This window comes from Tauraco erythrolophus, chromosome 6 (genome assembly GCF_009769465.1).
Source record: "Tauraco erythrolophus isolate bTauEry1 chromosome 6, bTauEry1.pri, whole genome shotgun sequence".
In the NCBI taxonomy this organism is placed as follows: domain Eukaryota; kingdom Metazoa; phylum Chordata; class Aves; order Musophagiformes; family Musophagidae; genus Tauraco; species Tauraco erythrolophus.
In genome coordinates this window covers 30,279,712-30,299,330 of record NC_141470.1, presented here as the reverse complement: position 1 = coordinate 30,299,330, position 19,619 = coordinate 30,279,712, and the positions used below count along the sequence as shown (strand labels likewise).

The window sequence follows — 19,619 nt, the reverse complement described above, 5'->3', positions numbered from 1 at the left end:
AGGGTTAAGTTCTTAAAGGGGAATCCTTAGATGATGAAGAGCTGTTGGCAGTCATCCTTGTGTCAAAAGTAGATCAAAGAAGAAAAGAAATGCAGGAAATGTGCCTTTGTGCTTGGATAACCTCTGTGAGCAGAGCAGCCCCTGAGGGATTCTTGGAGCAGTACAGAGGTTTAGAGCATTCCTAAAGCTGCTCCTAGTAAAACTAGGATGGAAAGGATCATTAAGTAACCTCGAAAATCAAGGGAGCTCAAGGACAGCTTAAAGTCACTTTTATCTTCTCCATTTAAGTTATGTTGTGTGAAATCAAGTAGTTGAAAATAATTTTCTTTTTACTAAATTGAATTCTACAGGGTCAATTCCACATTCATTGTAATAATTCGTTCAAAACCTGGATCTGAAAATTATGTTTCTTTCATTTTCTTGCTGGCATACAATTTCTCTTTTGCTTCAAAGTGTTGCACTGCCATGCCATAGGAGCCAAAGTGCAGGGACACTGAACTCCTGCCACAGGCCACAAAATGCAGAGGCATCCAGAAGCTGGTAGCTGAACATCTAAAGTCTAGCAATTATGTCTCCCATCTCTCATTTGCCTAATTTTGTCGGTCACTCTGGGCAGCTCTCAGAGGGGTTTTTTGGCATCTTAACATGTGAGTTTGTTGAAAACTACATAGTCTGTCTCATAGGAAACTGATTTTGGAAATCTTGTTTCATTTCTAAGCATGATGAAGACTCAAAATCTTAACATTTTTCACAAACCAAATTGTTCCAAATTTATGCTTTGACTTAATCAAAATGAGTCATTCAGTATGGCAAACAGCTTGTTTTGAAAGCATTAAAATATTTTCTTTCAGCTAGGTATTACACTATTTTACTGTATTATTGTTACAAACTCTGAACTAGATTACAGAGTATGGAAGACGTATTCAATCTTAACAAAACACTGTAATAGTTTCCACGTGAATGTTTGGAAGATACTGGTATTTCCTATTAAGTAATAGAACTGGCATTTTCATATAAAAACATGCCATGAAAAAATAGTCACTGCTTAGCATTTTACAGTCATCAGCAGAAGGTGAGGCTATGGGTTGTCTTTTGAGGGAGCCCTTCTGTTCTGCTTTCTAACTCTCTCTGCATCTACAGTCATAATATCTTCCTTCACCTTCTCTTGTGACTAATTATGCCTTTCACATCTCTATATTTGAATTCACACATACATATCTCCTTTTAAGCTGCAAATGAGAAACTCTAATGAGTGCATTTCTGAGGGAATAAACCATTATATTTCTTTCTCTAAATTGATGCACAAGAGCACAACAATTTTGAAGTACTGTTCCCTTGGAAGGCAAAATGTATTTCCATCATATATTCCTTCTTGGTCCTTCTTTGGAGCTGCTTGAAAACCGCTATTAAGAGTTAGACACATGCTCCTTAATTTTATTCATCTCAGAGTTAGGTATCTAGTGCAAGCCAGTCATGCAAGCTATGTTCCCTCTGTGATGATGGCTTTTTGACAGTTTGTTTTAAAACAGATATCTTAGGGAGCAATTTCACATCCCTTTTCTCTAATGACAAAGCCACCTTGAAAGGCTTGCATCCTTCCTCTCCTTCAAACTTGTAATTCTTCTGGTTTTGACAACGTAACCATTTATGTGGCCTGACTGTAAATTAGATTGAAAATATTGAAAGGTTAACGTAAAAAATTTAGCCAGTGAGAAACGAAAATTTTCCTTAAGAATGGATGGTGGTTTTATTGCAGAGAAATGGAAAAGTGTTTTAAGGTTTGAAAAGGGAGTAAAAAAATTTTTTTTTCACTTTTTGGTTCATTGAACATTTCTGATATTCATCTGTCTTTTTTTTGGTCTTTTTCTTTTTTTTTTTTTCTTTTTTCCCTCACCTCTGTTTTGGCCAGTTTTTACAAGCCCAAGAAGATCTATATTCCCTGTGAGGCAAAACACAGTTATGGCACTCTCAAGTTATTTTAAATATTTGTTTCTCCATTAATATGTATGGAGGAGCAAGGGAAGAAGAAGTACCAGATTAAGAGTTCAGGATCTGTAATTCTGCTGTCTCCAACACAGATGTGATATAAGCAGCAAATGTGTGTTTTACATGCCATCAGTCTCGGGAACAGCCAACGTTCAGATACAATGCTGTAGTTCAAACCAATTAAATTCTACCAAGAAAAACAGAAGTTGACTTCCAGTGAAGCTTCAGGTCATTTGGACAAACCCCTCTTATTCAGAACCGACATTGGTACATGCTGTGTTAGCTGTCGGTATCATGTCTGTACACAGCTAGCAGAAATGGAGTAGATGCCTCTCCTGCTAGCAATCACTGCAGCCTGAACAGAGAAGAGAAGAGAGAGAAAGGAGACCAGACTGGATCTGCCCTGAACAGTGCATCAAAAAGGTCTTTGGAAAGCCTTCTGACAGTTGGGTAGCATAGGATTGATTCCTGGCAGCTTTAATAGAGGTGAGAGACAATGCAAAGCCAAGCCCTTGTTATCTGTGAGTAGTAAGCAGTTAGTATTAAAAACCAGACATACGAATAATGAGCAGCTGAGCTCTAAAAAGAGAAATCTTTCTATGTGAATGTGACAATATGTGCACACGTGAGTATGCGCATGTATACACTACGCAATTAGTAGATTAGGAGGATGCAGTAGATGGCATATTTTTGGATTTCAATAAGTGTTTTTGGCATGCTATTTCTCAACTGGAATTAAAATAGTCATTCAGATCTGTTTCAGTAGATGTACATGTACACTGGAAACTCAATAAGAAATTATAATTAGCAAGTTGCTATTCAAAGGCAACATGCCAAGTTAGGGAAGCAGTGTCAAGAGGAGAACACAAGAATTTCATCTTGTTTTTTATCTAATTGATGAGGCTTGTGAGAAAAATGTAGATGGCATGGGCAAAACTTTTTGGGTGATTTTGGTCTAATAGTTGTAGCATGGTGGTGGAAACCTGTGATGTACTGTATTTGATGCCAGAGCTTAAATAGTCTTTGTTTTTTAAGTGTAACATAGTGATTTTATTAGAAAGAAAGATTTGAGGCTTGAAAGGATGAGTATACACTCTATAAAGCATTGGAGAGGATAAAGTGTGTTTAGACAACATGATTCAGGAAACTTCACTATCCAGGGAAGGAACTGGCCACTGAGTGACCAAATAGAGAAAGCGAGGAAATGAGACACAAAGCAGCATTTTGTGTAACTAGGGGCAGCCAGGAAGCAGGCATACTGTGAGCAGTGGGAAAGAGGACTGCAGGAATTTTGTGCAACTGTAATTGTTTAGTCATTCTGTATGTCATGGAAACTACAGATGATCTTTGGCAATCCAAGTGAATATTATAATAGGGAGTTGCTCAGTGCCTGGTTGTGAAAAGCTCTTCAGACTGATCCACTCACCTCCTTAGAAGGAAGATTCTTGTCAGCAGTCAGCAGGTGGGCAAGGAGGTGGCATTCTCTCTTTTGTGGATGAGATACCAGATAGGATTGCAACAGCTGAGTAGGTTTTCTGAAGTAAATAAGCAAGGAACTACCAAGGATAGTCCTTACTAGCGTAAATAACTGATTTTAGTTTCGCAGAATGTAACTGTTTTTTAGAAATCTTCTAATGGTGCCAAAGAAGTATGTACAAGGTATGTTCTTAGAAGCCATTCCTGTTCAGCACATAAAACAATACAGAAAGTTAAAAAAAAAAAAGTCTAGAAGTATTCTGCTACCCAGAGAAGTTGTACAAGACTTGAGTCTATGAAATGCATGTCTATATTCTCTGGGGAAAAGAGGCTGTATGGTTTGACTGGCCTCCAGCTCACTGGAGGGGAAGTAACCTTGTAGACTTGCTAGGCCAGACTTGTTCGAACAGTGTTAAATTAGCAACCAAGGGAAATGATAGAAAAGCGAGGAATAAAAATCACTTGTTTAGGAGAGTCAAGGTGTTGAAAATAAAATTAATCAAGGCACCAAGGACTGAAAGAGGAGTTCTTTAATTGCCTACTGCTGACGTGATGAGGTTGACTAATAAACAAGCGGCAATGGAATGGAATTACTAATTTCTAAACCTAAATGCTGATAAGCTGGAATTTCTCAGACTAGGAGGGAGAATTCCTGTGATTAGAATCAAAGGACAGAAGTAAGTTGGGAACAGCATCGCATGGCAAAAATGACATTTCGTCTTTTCCCAGTCATTGAACTAAACGATTTTTAAGGCCAAAAGATCAATTATTACCTCAAATAAATGTTGATATGCTTGCTGATGACTGCTATAGACTGCCAAATCCAACTAAAGACCTGGATGAAATACTAACTAGCCTGTTGTGTGTAAGGGAAGGAAAAAAAGCTCTTTCGTGTGTGTGAGTGTGCAGCTTTCGGTACAAGTGGCATATTGGAGGCTTCATTCTGCCAGCATGAAAGCATATTTGCAAATGTTGAGTAAATGACAATATCTGAATGCAAATCCTCATATCACATATTAGGATATTGTCTTAGACCTATTCTAAGCAAATAAAAAATAGAGGTAAGAACTGAGCTCAGAACTAAACCCAGATGTTACACAAGTGGAAGTGATTGTGGCTTGAATACACACTTCTTTGAAATGGAATCAAATCTGAAGTGATCTGAGATGTACTTCAGCCTAGAGACTCAAATAAATGGAGTTTAGTGCCTCAATAACATCTGAATTGCTATATCTTGGTACTTCCAAAAGAGTTAAATCTTCCAAAGTTTAACACAATGTCATGCTAACTCGGTTGAAAGACTCTGGACAGAAAAATGCAGATAATAATTGGGTTGCTTGTATAAATGGCTAGAAAGCCACAAACCTATATCTGAAAGGGGAGGCTATGCTAGTGTAAAAACTAAGGAAAAAAGCACATTGTTTGCAGGAAAAGAAAGTTGAAAAGTCAAAAATTTAACAATAGATGAAGAAAACAGAATAAATTAAGAAGAACCCAGCAGCAGATGTAGGAAGTCTAAGGATGTTTTCCAAGTGCATTAGCAGCAAAAAAATATTAGCAATTATATGAGTCTGTCATAGATGTGTGTGGTAAGTTTGTCTATAACAGAAACTAAAAGAAAGAGAGTTCAATAAATATTTCTCTTCTAGGAAAAAAAAACAACAATTGATACTTCACTGTCACGTAGAAATAATGCAACAGTTTTCATAACAACACAAAGATGTTGTGAAAAAGCAGTTATTAAAATGCCTGTTTGTAAAACAACTCATCAAGATAGCTTGCATTCAAGAATTTTGAAAGAACTAACTAAGGAGCTTTAAAAGACATCCGTGTTGAATTCTTCAGTAAGTCTTGAGATACTGAAGAAATTCTGGAGAACAGGAAAAAAGTTAATGTTTCATTAGTATTTAAAAAGGGTAAATGGAATATGCTGGATGGCTGTATTTAATTACATGTGCTGATATACTCTCTACTCATGTGAATAAGACTACTTGGTAATACAAAGATTGCTGCCTTAATATTGGTCCGAGTAAAAATATCAAAATACTTGATATAGGATCAAAGAACTAGAAAAGAATTTAAAATTGCATGTCAAGCTAAAGGGCTTATTTGAAAAGACTTCTTGTTGCAGTGTCATTTTTTAAATGGCTTTACAAGTTTGACAAAAGTCATAGTAGGACATTCCGTCTTCAGTCACGTACTTCCATCGGTAACTCTTAATACGTAACTTAGTGCGTGCCTGGGCTGGTACAAATCACTTTGTTATATGTAGGTTTAAAACTAAAGTATAAATAGGAACAATTGTCGATTAACTCTGCCTGTAAGTTTCCTGTAAGGGTAAATTCTGGGCTATGTGCTTATTAACTGTTTTAGCAGTAAGTCAGAAGACAACATAAATGCTATACTGATGATCTGCTGATAACACAGAGATTAAAAATCTTTATTTTAAAATAAGAAATAAATAAGGTAGAGTCCATCTCACCAATGTAATAAAACCAGGTATCTCGAAGAGAAATAATATAGATAAAGAGGGTGGGAATACCTGTTCTGGAAGGAAATATGCCAGAGAGAGACTTGATGTTGTGGTGGATGACCAACTAAGAGGATTTATTTTGGCCAAAATGACTGATGAGATTATTGCATGGATAAACAGGAAGATCTCAAGAGGCAGCAGAATGGCCATTCTGCATAGCATGGCATTAGTGTGCGCTGATGTCTGCCTTTCTGCAAGAACCCTGAAAAAATAGAGAGGGCTCTAAGAAGATCCTAAAGTATCATCTTATATAATGAGTTTTGGCAAAACTACATTTTGTCATGTTGCTCCCCTTTTTGTCCATCACCTGCAATTTATCTGGACAAAGAGAGTGATGAAGTAAGCAAGGGACATGAGGACCAACCAACTAATGAGCAAAGAATAAAAGAGTTGAATAGCAAGCAGCAGGAGATCACAATGACATTTTCAAGGTGGAAGGTTAATAACTTAAAGCTGTAAATACTCATGAAGGAGATAGATTATTTATTGAACTGAAAGTGGAAGGTTTAGGAGTAATCGAAAAATACTAGGAGGGGTAGTAGACAAAGAGTCTTCTTTTTGTCTAGTCTGACTTCCTGACAGTCAGTTCTATTAGTCTGTACGTTAGTTTATCTTCTCAGAGAAGCAGTGAGAAATATTGAGTTGCTATTTTGATATTAGATGGGGAAAACACTAGAAAATGCTCTAAAGGATATTCCTGTTTTGGCAGGAAGATGGCTTGGCTAACCTGGATTTGATTTCCCATCATGAGTACTATAAGTACTTTCTGTAATTTTCTTCTCTTCTGCAAAGTTACATTAGGATTCAGGAAAAATTTCAGCCCTGCAGATGTCTGAATGCTTTTTTCTGTAAGATAGTGAAAGAAATGGAATTACCTTCTGAGTGCTGGAGGCTTCTGGTTTCACTGTGTTCAATTACAGAAAAAGCAATGGATTTGTGCTATGCTGTTGAAAGATCCCGTATTTTCACTGTGACAGTTGAATATTGTTACATTTACTATTTCTTCCTGATCGTTTTATGTTCCTTAACGGCAGACTTAGGTTAAAATCATAGATCTCCTTTCTCTCCATCTTTTATTTCTTTTCACTTAAATCATTGCGTTTTGCAGATCAAGACAGAGAAATCATGTAGTTGACAAGAGATAGTCATTATTATTTGTTTAATGCTGAAATTCATGTCATACAAGAATTACACACAAATGTGTGAGAGAGTATGATGTGGGGTTATTGGAAGCGTCTCTGGAATTCAGAGTTTCAAAAGGAAGTGAAGAAGAGTTCCTGTGAGTGACTGTGTGCACTAGGTTTTCAGTTTAATCAGAGAGGTTGTATGAGTGAGCAAGAAAAAAAATCCATAAGTACAAGTGTAGGCTGGACTAGAGTGTTACAAAACCACTATTCAGATCTCATGCGTGGATTCATCATACTGTGAGTCCTCTTCTGCCCAGTCATAGACAGAAATTCTTTGCTATGAGGAAATAAAAGAATGGGGGCATATTTCTGTGGGGGCAAATGAATAAGTTCCTTGCCTATCACTGGGTCTAGGGTCTCCTGTCCAAGTATATTTTGTCTCTCAGTGAACTCAGCTGTAATGGCGGCCTTTCCTTCCTCTAACATGCCCAGTTCAGTAAGGGGCATCTTCCCAGGGTAGGTGAGTAGGGTTGCTACCAGGCATTTGAATGAATCTTCTTGGCTTTTTGCCAAAATTGAATGGGATTGTGAGAAACGAGCCCACGTAAATAATTTTCAATAGTTTATTTGGGGACAAAGTCAGTGGAGCAAAATCACAGCGCTGGGCGCATGACCATAGCCAGAGGCACGCCGACACAATCGTCAGTGGGTGATTTATACTATAAGCCATTACGTGCTCATAAATGTTTTTACATATTCATTATTATCTCGGGGGACAGGGAGGAGATATTACAATTAGTATTTACATAAGTCGCCTTACTCCCCCCTCCCACCAGTCATGCGCAGTTTGTCCTGGTGGTCGTCCCGGGGTCGGTGTGGATGAAGTCAGGAGTCTTTGTCAGTGTGAACTTTTCACCATGGATGAAGTCAAGAGTCTTCATCAGCATGAACTCCCCCCCGCCCCCTCTGGTTCCAGCTGGCTTCAGTCCGTCACTTTCTTATCTCAAGTAGGGAGTTTACCATGCCGTCCCTCAGTTTCGTACCTCTGGTAGGGAGTTCACCGCGCTCAAAGATTTACAATGTACTTTCCACCGCTCTGGGGCATTATGTCTATTTTTATTTTTTTATTTTAACTATAACTGTCCTTGATGTGCAGTCTTAATTAAATCTAGGTGAAAGCAAAATTTTTTAACCACTTCCTTACTTCTCACAGGATGTTGCTGACAATCTGCACAGTGGATAATTTAATTAGCGGATCAAGTTTTATGCAGTGCTCTTTGTGGCAAAGCAGTAATTAAGTTTTAATATATCTTAATACCAGACCAGCAAACTTCAGAGACACTTATCTGAACAGTACAAAAAACGTTTGTACCCTGTTTGTCTCAGCCATCATCAATGGCAATGGCTATTTTTTTCATACTAAAGCAGTAAATTCATGTTTCAAGTAGCTTAGGCCTCTGTTCATGGCAGTCTGCCACTGGAACTTGTGTTTGCTAAGAGAAAGAAGAGGAAAATCCCAAAGGTGTTTATGTAATTGGGGGGAGGGAGGGGAGTGCAAGTTAAATGTTTTGACTAAGTTTTAGTTTTATCAAGAGGAATGTCTTTAGCAGAACTCCTGCCATGACTGTACTATGTTTTGTGGTTCCCATGATATTCAGGCTATTTCTAAAATACATGAGCAGCTTGGAGCATGTGAGGAGGTGAGTGGGTGGAACAGACTTTACAGTAAGCCCTGAGGGAAGGAAATACTAAAGCTGCTGCACTGCTTAACAAAGATTGGGAGATGAAGAACTGAACAACATCTCAACAGATACAAAGCATAAGTTGAGAGGAGCAGACTCAAGTTGTCAAAAGGCCTTGTTCTCTTTCCACAGCAGAATTTCTTTCAATGTGGTGAAATAGATCTGTTTGCAATATATGATTGATTTTTAGCATGAATTTTTTTGACAGTTTTATGAAGAGATTCCCCCATTGTTTTTCATAAGGCAAGCCAAGAAAGACAAGCCTTTCATGAGGCTGGCCAGACAAGAATTCACTTTCTTTTTGAGGATTTCGTTCTGTTGTTGAAGATACCTTACTTAGCAGACCAGTGTCTTATGTACAGTGCAGAATCAGCCTTTCAAACATTAATGTCCCTACATATTTGAACACAGAGGCAGGAAAAAAGTATTGTTTGACAATTGCTCTATGTAGACCACAGGCCTGTCATCGGTACAGCATGTGTCTGCTTCAGCATGATGCTGTTATGTTCGAAAGTTATCCTTTCCTTGGAATCCCATGAAGACTGATGCCTGTCTTTAGTATCATAATAAAAGATGGAAGAGTACAGCATTCTCCTGCTATGAAACATTTCACAGCATTTTACTCACTGTGTGATGCATATTGTCGTATGTATTAAAACGAAAATCATTTTAGCAGTTTGAAATCAGACCAGGTATTACTGAAAAACTAAAAGCAGTGGTAAGTTTGAAAAAGTTGAACATATGTTCAGGTCTGTTTTTTTTTTTTTTTCTGTTTTTCTTGTTCTAGATCCTTCTGTATGTTTTCATAACATCAGTGCTTGAATTAGTTCTGTTGAGAATCTCTCAGCTGTTTCTAATAGCATGTATATACATCTTTGTCTCAACTGCAATTCATGTGAACAGGATTTCTGTCTTCTTTGACATTATTTCACTTTTTTGTATTGGTGAGTTCATAACCCATATGGTTGAGGTTTGATGACAACTGATTTTTGCATCTCTCTGTCTTTGAACAGCTTTTGAAAACAAATATGTTTGTTCTGGTCAACTTGCTTATGATTCCTAGGAAAGAAAATACCTGGGACAGTCTTAAATAAAGATTATTGCATGTTTAGTTTGGGACTTATATATCTTCACATGCATGGATGAAATAAATAAAAAAGCCATTATTGGTATGAGTAGTTCCAAAGAGAAATCAGAAGGTACTAAATCTTTAATTGTCAGAAGTACCACAATGAGTAATAATTTTGGTAAATTTGTTTTACTTTGAATAACAAAAATTTGATCCAGAAGAACATCTCTATTTCAAATCAGCTAATCTTAGCATGCTGGATTTAATATTCACATTAGTGAAGTAGAAAATAATTTCCGTAGCCTTTTATATCTTCTTAGATTTTGATCTTTTTTTCCAGCACAGCCAAACTTTACATCAGGACTCTAAGATTCGATTTGAATAAAAATGCACAAATGTGTATATATTGGTGTCATAATTATGATCAAATATCACCATTACCAATGAAGGTTTTTATATATTTATGACAAGGAGATCCCTGAGATAGAGCAGTGCAGGCGGATTAATAAGAAGAGTGTTGGAGAGAGTATGTATTACTAGATATCAGATACAAGAAAGTTACCTGATTTGTTTGAAGATCCATGCTTCATGCCTGGCAGTAAGAAAGAAATCTCTTCTCTGAATGTGTGCAATGATGCAAAGACTTCATTAGCATTTGTTTCAGATGAGGGGTTGTTCTTCACAAAAGATCGCTGATAAATCCATGTCATGTATTGTAAAGCTAACATATTTTACAGTTGAACTCTTCTTCTAATCGTGGAATCATAGAATGGTTTGATCAGAAGTGACCTTTAAAGATCATCTAGTCCAATCCCCCTGCCATGGGCAAGGGCATTTTTCACTAGATCATGTTGCTCAAAGCCCCATCCAACATGAATGCTTTAGAGGTGTAGTTGTTGGCAGGCAGCTGGATGTACTGTTACTGCAACAAGGGCACTACCAGAATTTACAGGCTCTTTAGAGGTTATATACTGGTAAAATTGGAGGTGGATAAAGAATAGCAAATAACATATTAGTAAGTAAAGTATTTTGTTGTAGATACATTTCTGGAAAGTGGTAGGGCTGTTTTGAAGCATCATCAGGACATTACTGCACCGGTATGCTATAATGAGGATGGGTGTAATATAACAGGGCTTTGTTGAATATACATTCACTTTTAACAATATGGGAGCAGAGTTTTGTATTGAAACACCAAACTCTTCACCTGGTCTTTTTGTTTTGTTATAGTTGCCTCCTGTTCTGGATCACATGAAGAAAACTCTTCTTCACCAAATCCACCTCAGAAGATCTCCCTGTTAAAAACCAGGATTGTGTCATTGCATCAGCCTTCTGAACCAGGTACTACAAGTCCTCTTCCTTACATCCTTCTTATTTCTGCTTCAGAATCTAGGTGCAAAATAGATGCTGACAGTCACAATGACCCTTTGCCAAAAAGCCGTGGCATTGGCTTTCTGACTGGAAATGGAGCAATGACTCAGAAAGGCCAGTGTAACCTTAAGTGAATCCTTATTTCCTATTAAAAAAAAAACTCAAAACAAAACACAGAAAAAAAAAAAGAAAAAAAAAGGAAAATTAAAAGAATAATCTTCTCCATCAGCACAGTGAAAGGTTTGGGAGTTCTTGAAATAAAAGCTAATCAGTGGAGCTGCTTTCCAGCAACTATAGAAGATACTACCTTCCTTGATACCGAATTAAGTTTTTTTCCAACTGGAGTTTGCTTTTTCTAGGCATTGTAAAAGCCCAGTGAGCTGGACAAAAACTTGTGATATAGGAAAATTTTGGTCTTATTGTGGTGCCAGGACAGATGTAGCAAGCACTATACTTTGTCAGTGCCTAAAGAGAAATGAAACAGTTGCTATCCAGTGGTGCGGAAACTTGGAAATTGAAGTGACACCTTTTCATTTAGTGAGTTAATCAGAGAATGGTTGAAGTTGGAATGGGCCTCTTGAGATCATCTAGTTGAACCCCCCCGGCTCAGGCAGAGACAGCTAGAGCAGGTTGCCATGACGATGTCCAGATGGCTTTTGAATGTCTTCACAAATGGAGACTGCACAACTTCTCTGGGCAACCTGTTCCGGTGTTTGGCCACTCTCTGTGGTCAGTAAAGTGTGGTCAGCTAAGTATATGAGTGTTTTCTTGTGTTCGGGTTGAATTTCCTTTTTTAAAAATTTGTGTCCATTGCCTCTTGTTCTGTCAGTGGACAGGCACTACTAAGAAGTGTCTGGCTTCCTTTTCATTCCTTCCCATGAGGCGTTCGTACCACATTGATGAAATCCCCTTGTGCCTTCTCTTACATGGGTTGAACAGTCCCAGCTCTGTCCGCCTCTCCTCTTATGAAAGATGCTCCAGTCCCTCAATCATCTTTTTGTGGGCCTATGCTGGACTTGTTCCAGCAAGTTTGTATCTTTCTTGTATGGGGGAGCCCGGAGCTCGGCACGGTACTCCAGATGTGGTCTCACTGGTGCTGAGTATAGAATAGAGGAAGGATCACCTCTCTCAATCTGCTGGTAGTGCTTTTCCTAATGCATCCCAGAAGCTGTTGGCCTTCTTTGCTGCAAGGGTGCATTGTTGGCTCATGGACAGCTTGCTGCCCACCAGGACTCCAAAGTCCTTCTCTTCAGAGTTGCTTTGCAGCCAGTCAGCACCCAGCACGTACTGGTGCCAAGGGTTATTCCTCTCCAGGTGCAGGACTGGCATTTCCTTCTATTGAACTTCAAGAGGTTCCTATTGGCCTAATCTTCAGCCTGTTCAGGCTGCTCTGAATTGGCAGCACAGCCATCTGGTGTTTCAACTGCCCCTTCCTGTTTTGTATACTCTGTGAACTTGCTTGAGGTGCACTCTACCTCTTCTGTCCAGATCATTAATGAAAATGCTAAACAATAAAGAAAGGCCTGTGGATGCTGGAAAAGCCACATATGTTCCTCACAGGAGGCGACAAGGTGACTTAGACTTGCCAGAGAGGAGCTCCTTATAGTAACATCTTGCAGATGGTATCTAATTCTTTAAACCATGAACCTCCTTTTGGACATGCCCTGTCCATGACTCTCCATGAGCTTTCTTCAATCTAAGCTTCTTCAGAGCACTTTTGTAACACCTTAAAATGTCCTTTGCTGATTCTGGTAACACAGATATATTTCTCTCTCTATTTTACTTTTTGTCTTTTAATTTCTGTCACATTTTGCCTTTCTGTTGACCTGCGCTTGAAGTTCTCCAGGTCCATAGGTGCTAAGCAAAGTTGGATATGAAGCTTCTGTTAGGTGGTACCCAGTGATGTCAGAGGCTGCAGCTTTCAGTGTTCTCTTATACTGTGACCACATGAGGGTACCCAGTTCTTTTGCTCTGCCATTTATGCTAAACAACAGTTTCTTGCTGATTGATCTTTCCATCACAATGCATTGCACATGACCTGTTACCAGAAACCTCAGAGGCCCTTTTTTACCAGATGTCAACAACTTCCCTGATCTGTTTCAGACTCTTCATGCAGATATTCAGATCCTCTCAGGTCTCCAGTTGTGGCAGATAGGCTTTATATAACCTGGAGGGTATTGGAATTAGGTGCTTTTGAAGGAGAATGTTGTGTTCATTTATCTGAGCAGTGAACTGCCTTGTTATGTGAGGCGTGTTCTAAGGGTTAAGTCTGCATTGGTACAGTCCTTGCTGCTACAAGCAGGGGTATTGGTAAGATTTAATGAAATGATTTTGTCACAAATATTAGTTTCAAATAAACTTCTATTTAAAAAAGAAGAGGATTTTTTTTCTTTACTGAGCTCTCACTTTGCTCTCTTGCACTGTCCTGCTGTTGTTAGAGAAATTGCTTTCTGGATTTTATGACCAACTAGTTTTTTACCTGATAAAAATATTACTACTACTGGCAATAAGCCAGTGAGTACTGAGTTAACCTGTTGAACTTTAATAAATTTGAAACAACACAGCAGGTCTGGATCAGGACTCTTTGTCTCGTATAGCTGCGGAGTTTCTGAGCTATTGAGAACCCTAAAGCTGTTCTACTGGATCATCAAAACATAGCCTGAAGCTGCACACAGACATCTTTTCCTAGATCCAGCAGAGACAAGATAGTGGCTGTTATCTTCCTTTCCGTGTCTTGCTGGAAGCTGGCATTGTGTACACACACAGGTGCACATGCATATTTGCCAGCTCATCTGCTTGTGGCTTCTGTTTAAAAATGATGGGCTGAACGGTGCAGTAGAGCTTTGCTAAGCTGTATGGATTTGATGAGGTGGGCTGAGAAGCTGTTCAAGTGGTTGGCGCAGGTGTTAGGCTGAGAGAGGCGGTAACTACCAGCAGCGAGCAGGCCAGACAGGGCTGGGAAGCGTACGCAGGACCTGGAGGAGCATGTGTGTTCAGGTGGGAGTTCGCAGCCTGTCCCAAGGCAACTCTGTAACATCCGTGTTTCTCTTATCCCTGCACACTGGTTGCTGTTTTATAAAAACATAGTTACAATTAACTTCAAAAATTAGGGAAACTTGTCTACTTCAGCTGTTGCACTCAAAAGACGCTTCCGTTTCTTCTTTTTCTGAAAGTTTAGTTAAAGTACAGCCAACCTTCTGGAGGCTCTTTTTTTTGTTTGTTTCTGTCTCACCTGTGTTGCCTGTGCAATCACTTGTCCTTGTTATACCCTTGACCTTAATTCTGTTCTTTATACCTGTCTTTTTGCCTCCTCAGGAATAGGGCTACCAAAGGAATAACATTTTTCGCATGATCATGTCATGTTTGTCATTCATGTTTGCAAGATCTGAATACCGTCTGAACATCAGCATCCAAAATACGAATGTTTAGTCTCTTATTATTTCTCATATGGCCTGAGGGTCCCCCAGTTATTACTGTAATATTATTATTGCTACTGAAAATAAACATCATGCAAGTTAGTTTCAGCTTACCATATCTATTCAGCCCCACTCTGTGTGGGAGAGCTTCGTGCAGCTAACGTCCCTTCAGGGAGTTTATATTAGATTGATGAGAGAACAGTGAATTACTTCTTGTCTGGTTTATAACATGCTGATTATGAAAAATTGTGGCCAGGATGATCTAGTGTTCTCCGTGCTGCAAATGGACTCTGGAGTTTGTTAAGAGGATGTTCTTGCCCATCCTGTGGGAGGAAAGAAAAACTGTTTAAAAAATAATAACAAAATATGTAAAGCTTGCATTGCTCAGCTCTTCTGCTTGAGACTCTGTCAAGCTCTTTCTGTTGCTGAGATATGGTTGACTTTAGAGTTTCATCTGTTTCTCTCTGGCAAAATGCTGAATCTGTACGGTTTCAATATCCTTGCTGCACTAGGTGTTATTCTTATTCAGGATTTTATGTACATATGGGCTAGACCTTCTGCTGATGCAAATTCACTGTTGATACCACTGGGACAATGCTGATTTACACCTGCCAAGAATTCGCAGGATTGGTTTTCTTTCTGGTATGTCCCTTCACCCACCCTGGGAGAGACTGTTGTTATTGCACAAGACAAGCTTTCTTTTTTCCCTTGAACTCTTCCATTTCTTGGGAGAGAGAGCCCCAATACACTGTACATCTGCTCATTCATGTGCCTGCATCACCCCTGCCGCTTAAACTGGGGAAGGCCTCAGTGAAACCTTTGGTTTCTCATAACAGAGGTCTCTTGTGTCATCGGCTCAAGCTGTTCATGGGTGACGTCTACAGACAATTTTGGAAAACCGGACTGGGTGTTATCTTCAGTTGATGTCCTGGTGTCTCAGGAGAGGCAGCAGCTGCTTCTGGAAAACAGTTCCTCCCGTGGAGATGTTGAAGGTAGGCAGAGTTACAGTTCCTCTCAAAAGGACATCTGCTTTCTCCCAGCACTAGCAGCAGCTGTGGGTGGCAGCAGCAGGCTGAGACCTCAGGCAGATGTCACTAAAAATACTGTCATGTGCTGGTTCTGCTGTACAACTCAGAAGTATGCTGTCAATGCCCAAGAGTTGCTAAGAATCATATAATGGATGTGTACTGGCTGAGTTGCGTATGTATGTACCCTGTATACGGCCAGCACCTTTATATACTTAATTTGTATCTCTGTTTTAGGATAAGCTACTTTTGCTTACAGAGACTGGATTTTTCTTGGGAAGCTCAATGCTTTACAAACCAGGGCTGGCTCCACATGTCTGCTGTCTTACTTGCAAAGTCTTTGGCTTTTGGTTTGTTGGACATGTCTTCACTCTGCTTTGTTTGGTTTCTTCTCTTCTCATTCCTTCTATCACTTCTTTACTTATTTCTGTCATTTTTACTTTATTCTACTTTCTCTACTTTCTGTTATTTTTTGGTTTTGTGTATAGTCCTCTCCTTTCTTCTCATGATTCCTTTCTTCAAACTCCTTATCCATTTTCCTTGTATTATCTCTCTTCCATCCACACTGTATGTCTCTCTTTTTTTTTTTTTTTTTTTTTTCCCTCACAGGGGACATTTTCCTCCTGAACACCAGTAGGCTCCCAGACAGATGTGAATTCAGCCTACATAGCCCCATCCTGCCTGGGAGTTTGGACTCTTGCTTGCTGGAACTGGCCATATATTCACAGGATGCTGTTCCTCTCCTCCAGAGGTTCACAGTTGAAATCAGATATGTGGAGACAAACAGAAATATAATAATTTCTCTGAGAATTGGCCATGAAGAGGATGCCGGGTAAGACAATCAATTTGCAGCTGTTTAGACTTTGAATTGCAGGGTAGGGTGGAGTCGCTACAGCTTTAGCGACTATTACCGTTTAGCAATATGTTCTCCCTTCTTGAGATCCTTGCTTCTGTTACAGCAGAAAATAAAGGTAGAACTGTCAGGAGTGAAGTGTGCAGCTTCCTGACAGGATGTCTGTAACACAGCAGGTTTTTTGTATGCCTTTTGCAAAGAACACACTTGGTTAAGACTTGCTCTTCTTCCCTCACATTTGGAAAGGTCAAGAGCGGTTGGCTCTCTCACTGATGCTAGGACTGTAGCTGTAAAATTCACTCAGTCCAAAGACTTGCCTTGGCCACGTGACCGATATCTCTAAGTATTCAAAGGGTCCTGCCATTGTTACAAGGGTCACGTTTCTCATTTTGAGGTAGGGTTAACTTTACCTATTTTGTAATTTCCTCTTTCTGTCTGCAAAGTTCAGAAGCATCCTCTTTTGCTTCATTTATAGAGTTCAAGGAGAGGAAAACAGAAGCTGGAGGTGAGAAGAGTTGAAGACAAAAAAAAAGTGCAGCAACCCTGGATCTTGTCCTGTATTCTCTTTGATCTTCACAGTGTTTTACTTTTTCATTCCTGCGTGTAGCAGAATGCAGTAAGGAGGAGAAATGAGAAAAGGGAATGAATCACAACAGGAAAAGAAAGAGAAAAGTTTATGTGTCATCTGATTTTGCCATTTTCCATGTGCTTGTTCTTCTTCTGCTGCAATCTGCCTTGTAAGAACCTGGGTCAGGCACACAACAGAGCTTTTTATTTCCATCACCTGACTGACTCCCATGGAGAACTTAAGCAATAGATCCCAGGTCTTGTTTTCTTTGAATTCTTTGGCACTCCCCAGGCTGCCATGGAGATCTGTAGCCAAGACTTCTGATCAGCCAAAGATAGCAGAGTTTGACTGGAAAAACTTATTTATTTTCTTTCAGATCCCTCTCTCTCCTGCTTTTAGCTATTGCTCACTTCCTTCCTGACTACTCCTTCCTCTTCTTGCCAATTTCCCAAGGAATCTGTTGCCTTTCCTGGAGTCAGTTTCTAATGTCCTTTTTTACCTATAACTGCCCTTGCTGCTTTGAGTATTTGAAAAGCCTTTACAAGTGCAGCAACAGCTCCGTTCCCCTGTATTTATAAAATCTCTGGAGTGGATCATAGATGTTGCTTAACAGCTTATTGAGCACTGCAAAACAATTCTACATGAAATCAAGGTTATCATCTCTCCAAAAGTGATGGCATTTAGATTCATTAGAATGGAGTTAGCTTCTCTGGAAGTTGGCATAGACACTGGTATTACTTTTTCTTGCTGAGTGAAATGAAGCACTGGTAAGCTCTGAGGGTTTAGTATTAAGGTTTTAAAGATGGAAGGTGACTGATTCCTGATTTAAATCAATATAGAAAGGAGGGGAAGGAACGAAGACATAACAGAGTTAGGAACCATGTTAGGTCAAATATCCTTCCTTATCCCCCTATTTACAGGGAGACTCTTTAAAATGTCTGCACAACTCCTGAAAAATCTGAGCACGCAGGCAGGACAAAATTTATTTCTCACACAGTGGTGGAACTGCTTCTTACTAGGTGGATAGTCTGAAATGAACGTTCTCTCCATGATTAAGATTTTAACACCATTGTTTGTTAAGAAGAGAGACCATCCTGAAGCACTCCTGCTTTCCAGGGGCTTTCCATAGGGAGTGGGAGTTCTACAAGCTTTTCTGTGTTAATCAAACACTGCTGCACATTTTAGAGCAGAACAAGGAGCAAATGACCTTGAGGTAGATGCCTATGTGTTATACGTAGGTTGACCATTGACAATTACTACCAAGGGATTGTCTTGAGATCAGAGTAGAAATTCAGATATAGAAATAAGGCTGGATAATCAGGCATTCCAGGAAATGTTGCTTCAGTCCCTTCTGTCACCCCTCAATGCTAGATTAAAGCTATACTTCATGATAAATTCCAGCTGCACCAGACCACTTCAGTGAACTGTCCTCTTTCTGTACCTAGAAATCTTCTCCTGATGATGTTTCCTCCTCCAGGATCCACCAGCTACACAGTTCCCAAAAGCTTAAATGTAGATTATGATAGATATAGATGTGATATAGAATATGATAGAGATATACAGAATATGATGGATATATAGATATAGATATATAGATATGTCATGCATGAGAGAAAGTTACTGTCCTGTCCACCTCACTTGCTACTAGGATTTATCATAAAATCAATAGTATTGAAGCTGCCACTCATTTTTTCACACATGTACCTTATTAAAAGAACAAAGAAGCGGATGAACCTTCAGACACCATGTCCTCTGGACAAGTGGAGCAAAGTCACAATATTTATTGTTATATACCACACCTACAGGGCGTGATATATAACAATACCCTGTATTGTTAGAGGGAGAACCTCTACTGTTAGAGGGAGAACCACTGAGGGAGTGAGATGTTTGAAATTCTATATATTTACAAAATATCTAAAAAATTGTATTTCTCATTATCTCAGTAAAGCTCAAACATCAAGACCCTGTAGCTCTGCTTGCAAGTCCAAACCTTGTTCATATGGCACTTGGCTCAGAAAGCTGTCTTCACTTTCTCAGGGTTACAGTTACGGTGCTTGTTGAGGTCACATCTAATGTCTTTTTACTGTGTTGGTTATCCTACCTTTTCCCTCTTTACCATTGCAGACCCAGAAACAGTCACAGCTGAAAATTCTTCTGAGTGTGCTTTTGTTTTGAGTGGTTTCACATGCTTGTGCTGCTGACCACAATTATTTTAGTGTTGTCAGCCAAAGCTGGGTTCAGTAAGAAGTTCGTTTCGTTCAACTCTAAGTACTCACACTTCAATGAAAATAAAAAAGCATCACTTGGAGCAGGGACAATCTTTTCCCTTTCTGTGGTCAAAAAGCCAAGCTGGTTTTGTTCTGTTTTCTTGCTAAAGTATAAGGCGCTGGCCATGATAATCTTGGTAGGCCAAAAAGTAAAAAGTTCACGACCATGTACACACATGGGTTTTCAGT

The 19,619-nt window shown here is 39.2% G+C and overlaps 1 protein-coding gene across 1 annotated transcript in view; it reads left to right on the top strand.

The window, feature by feature from the left end:
* LTK (leukocyte receptor tyrosine kinase) overlaps positions 1-19,619 on the top strand; it is a 104,240-nt gene that overhangs the window by 36,714 nt on the left and 47,907 nt on the right. Inside the window, 3 exon segments of the mRNA XM_086614181.1 lie at positions 11,161-11,271; positions 15,554-15,709; positions 16,352-16,574. Of these exon segments, the coding sequence (XP_086470307.1) occupies positions 11,161-11,271; positions 15,554-15,709; positions 16,352-16,574 (490 nt within the window).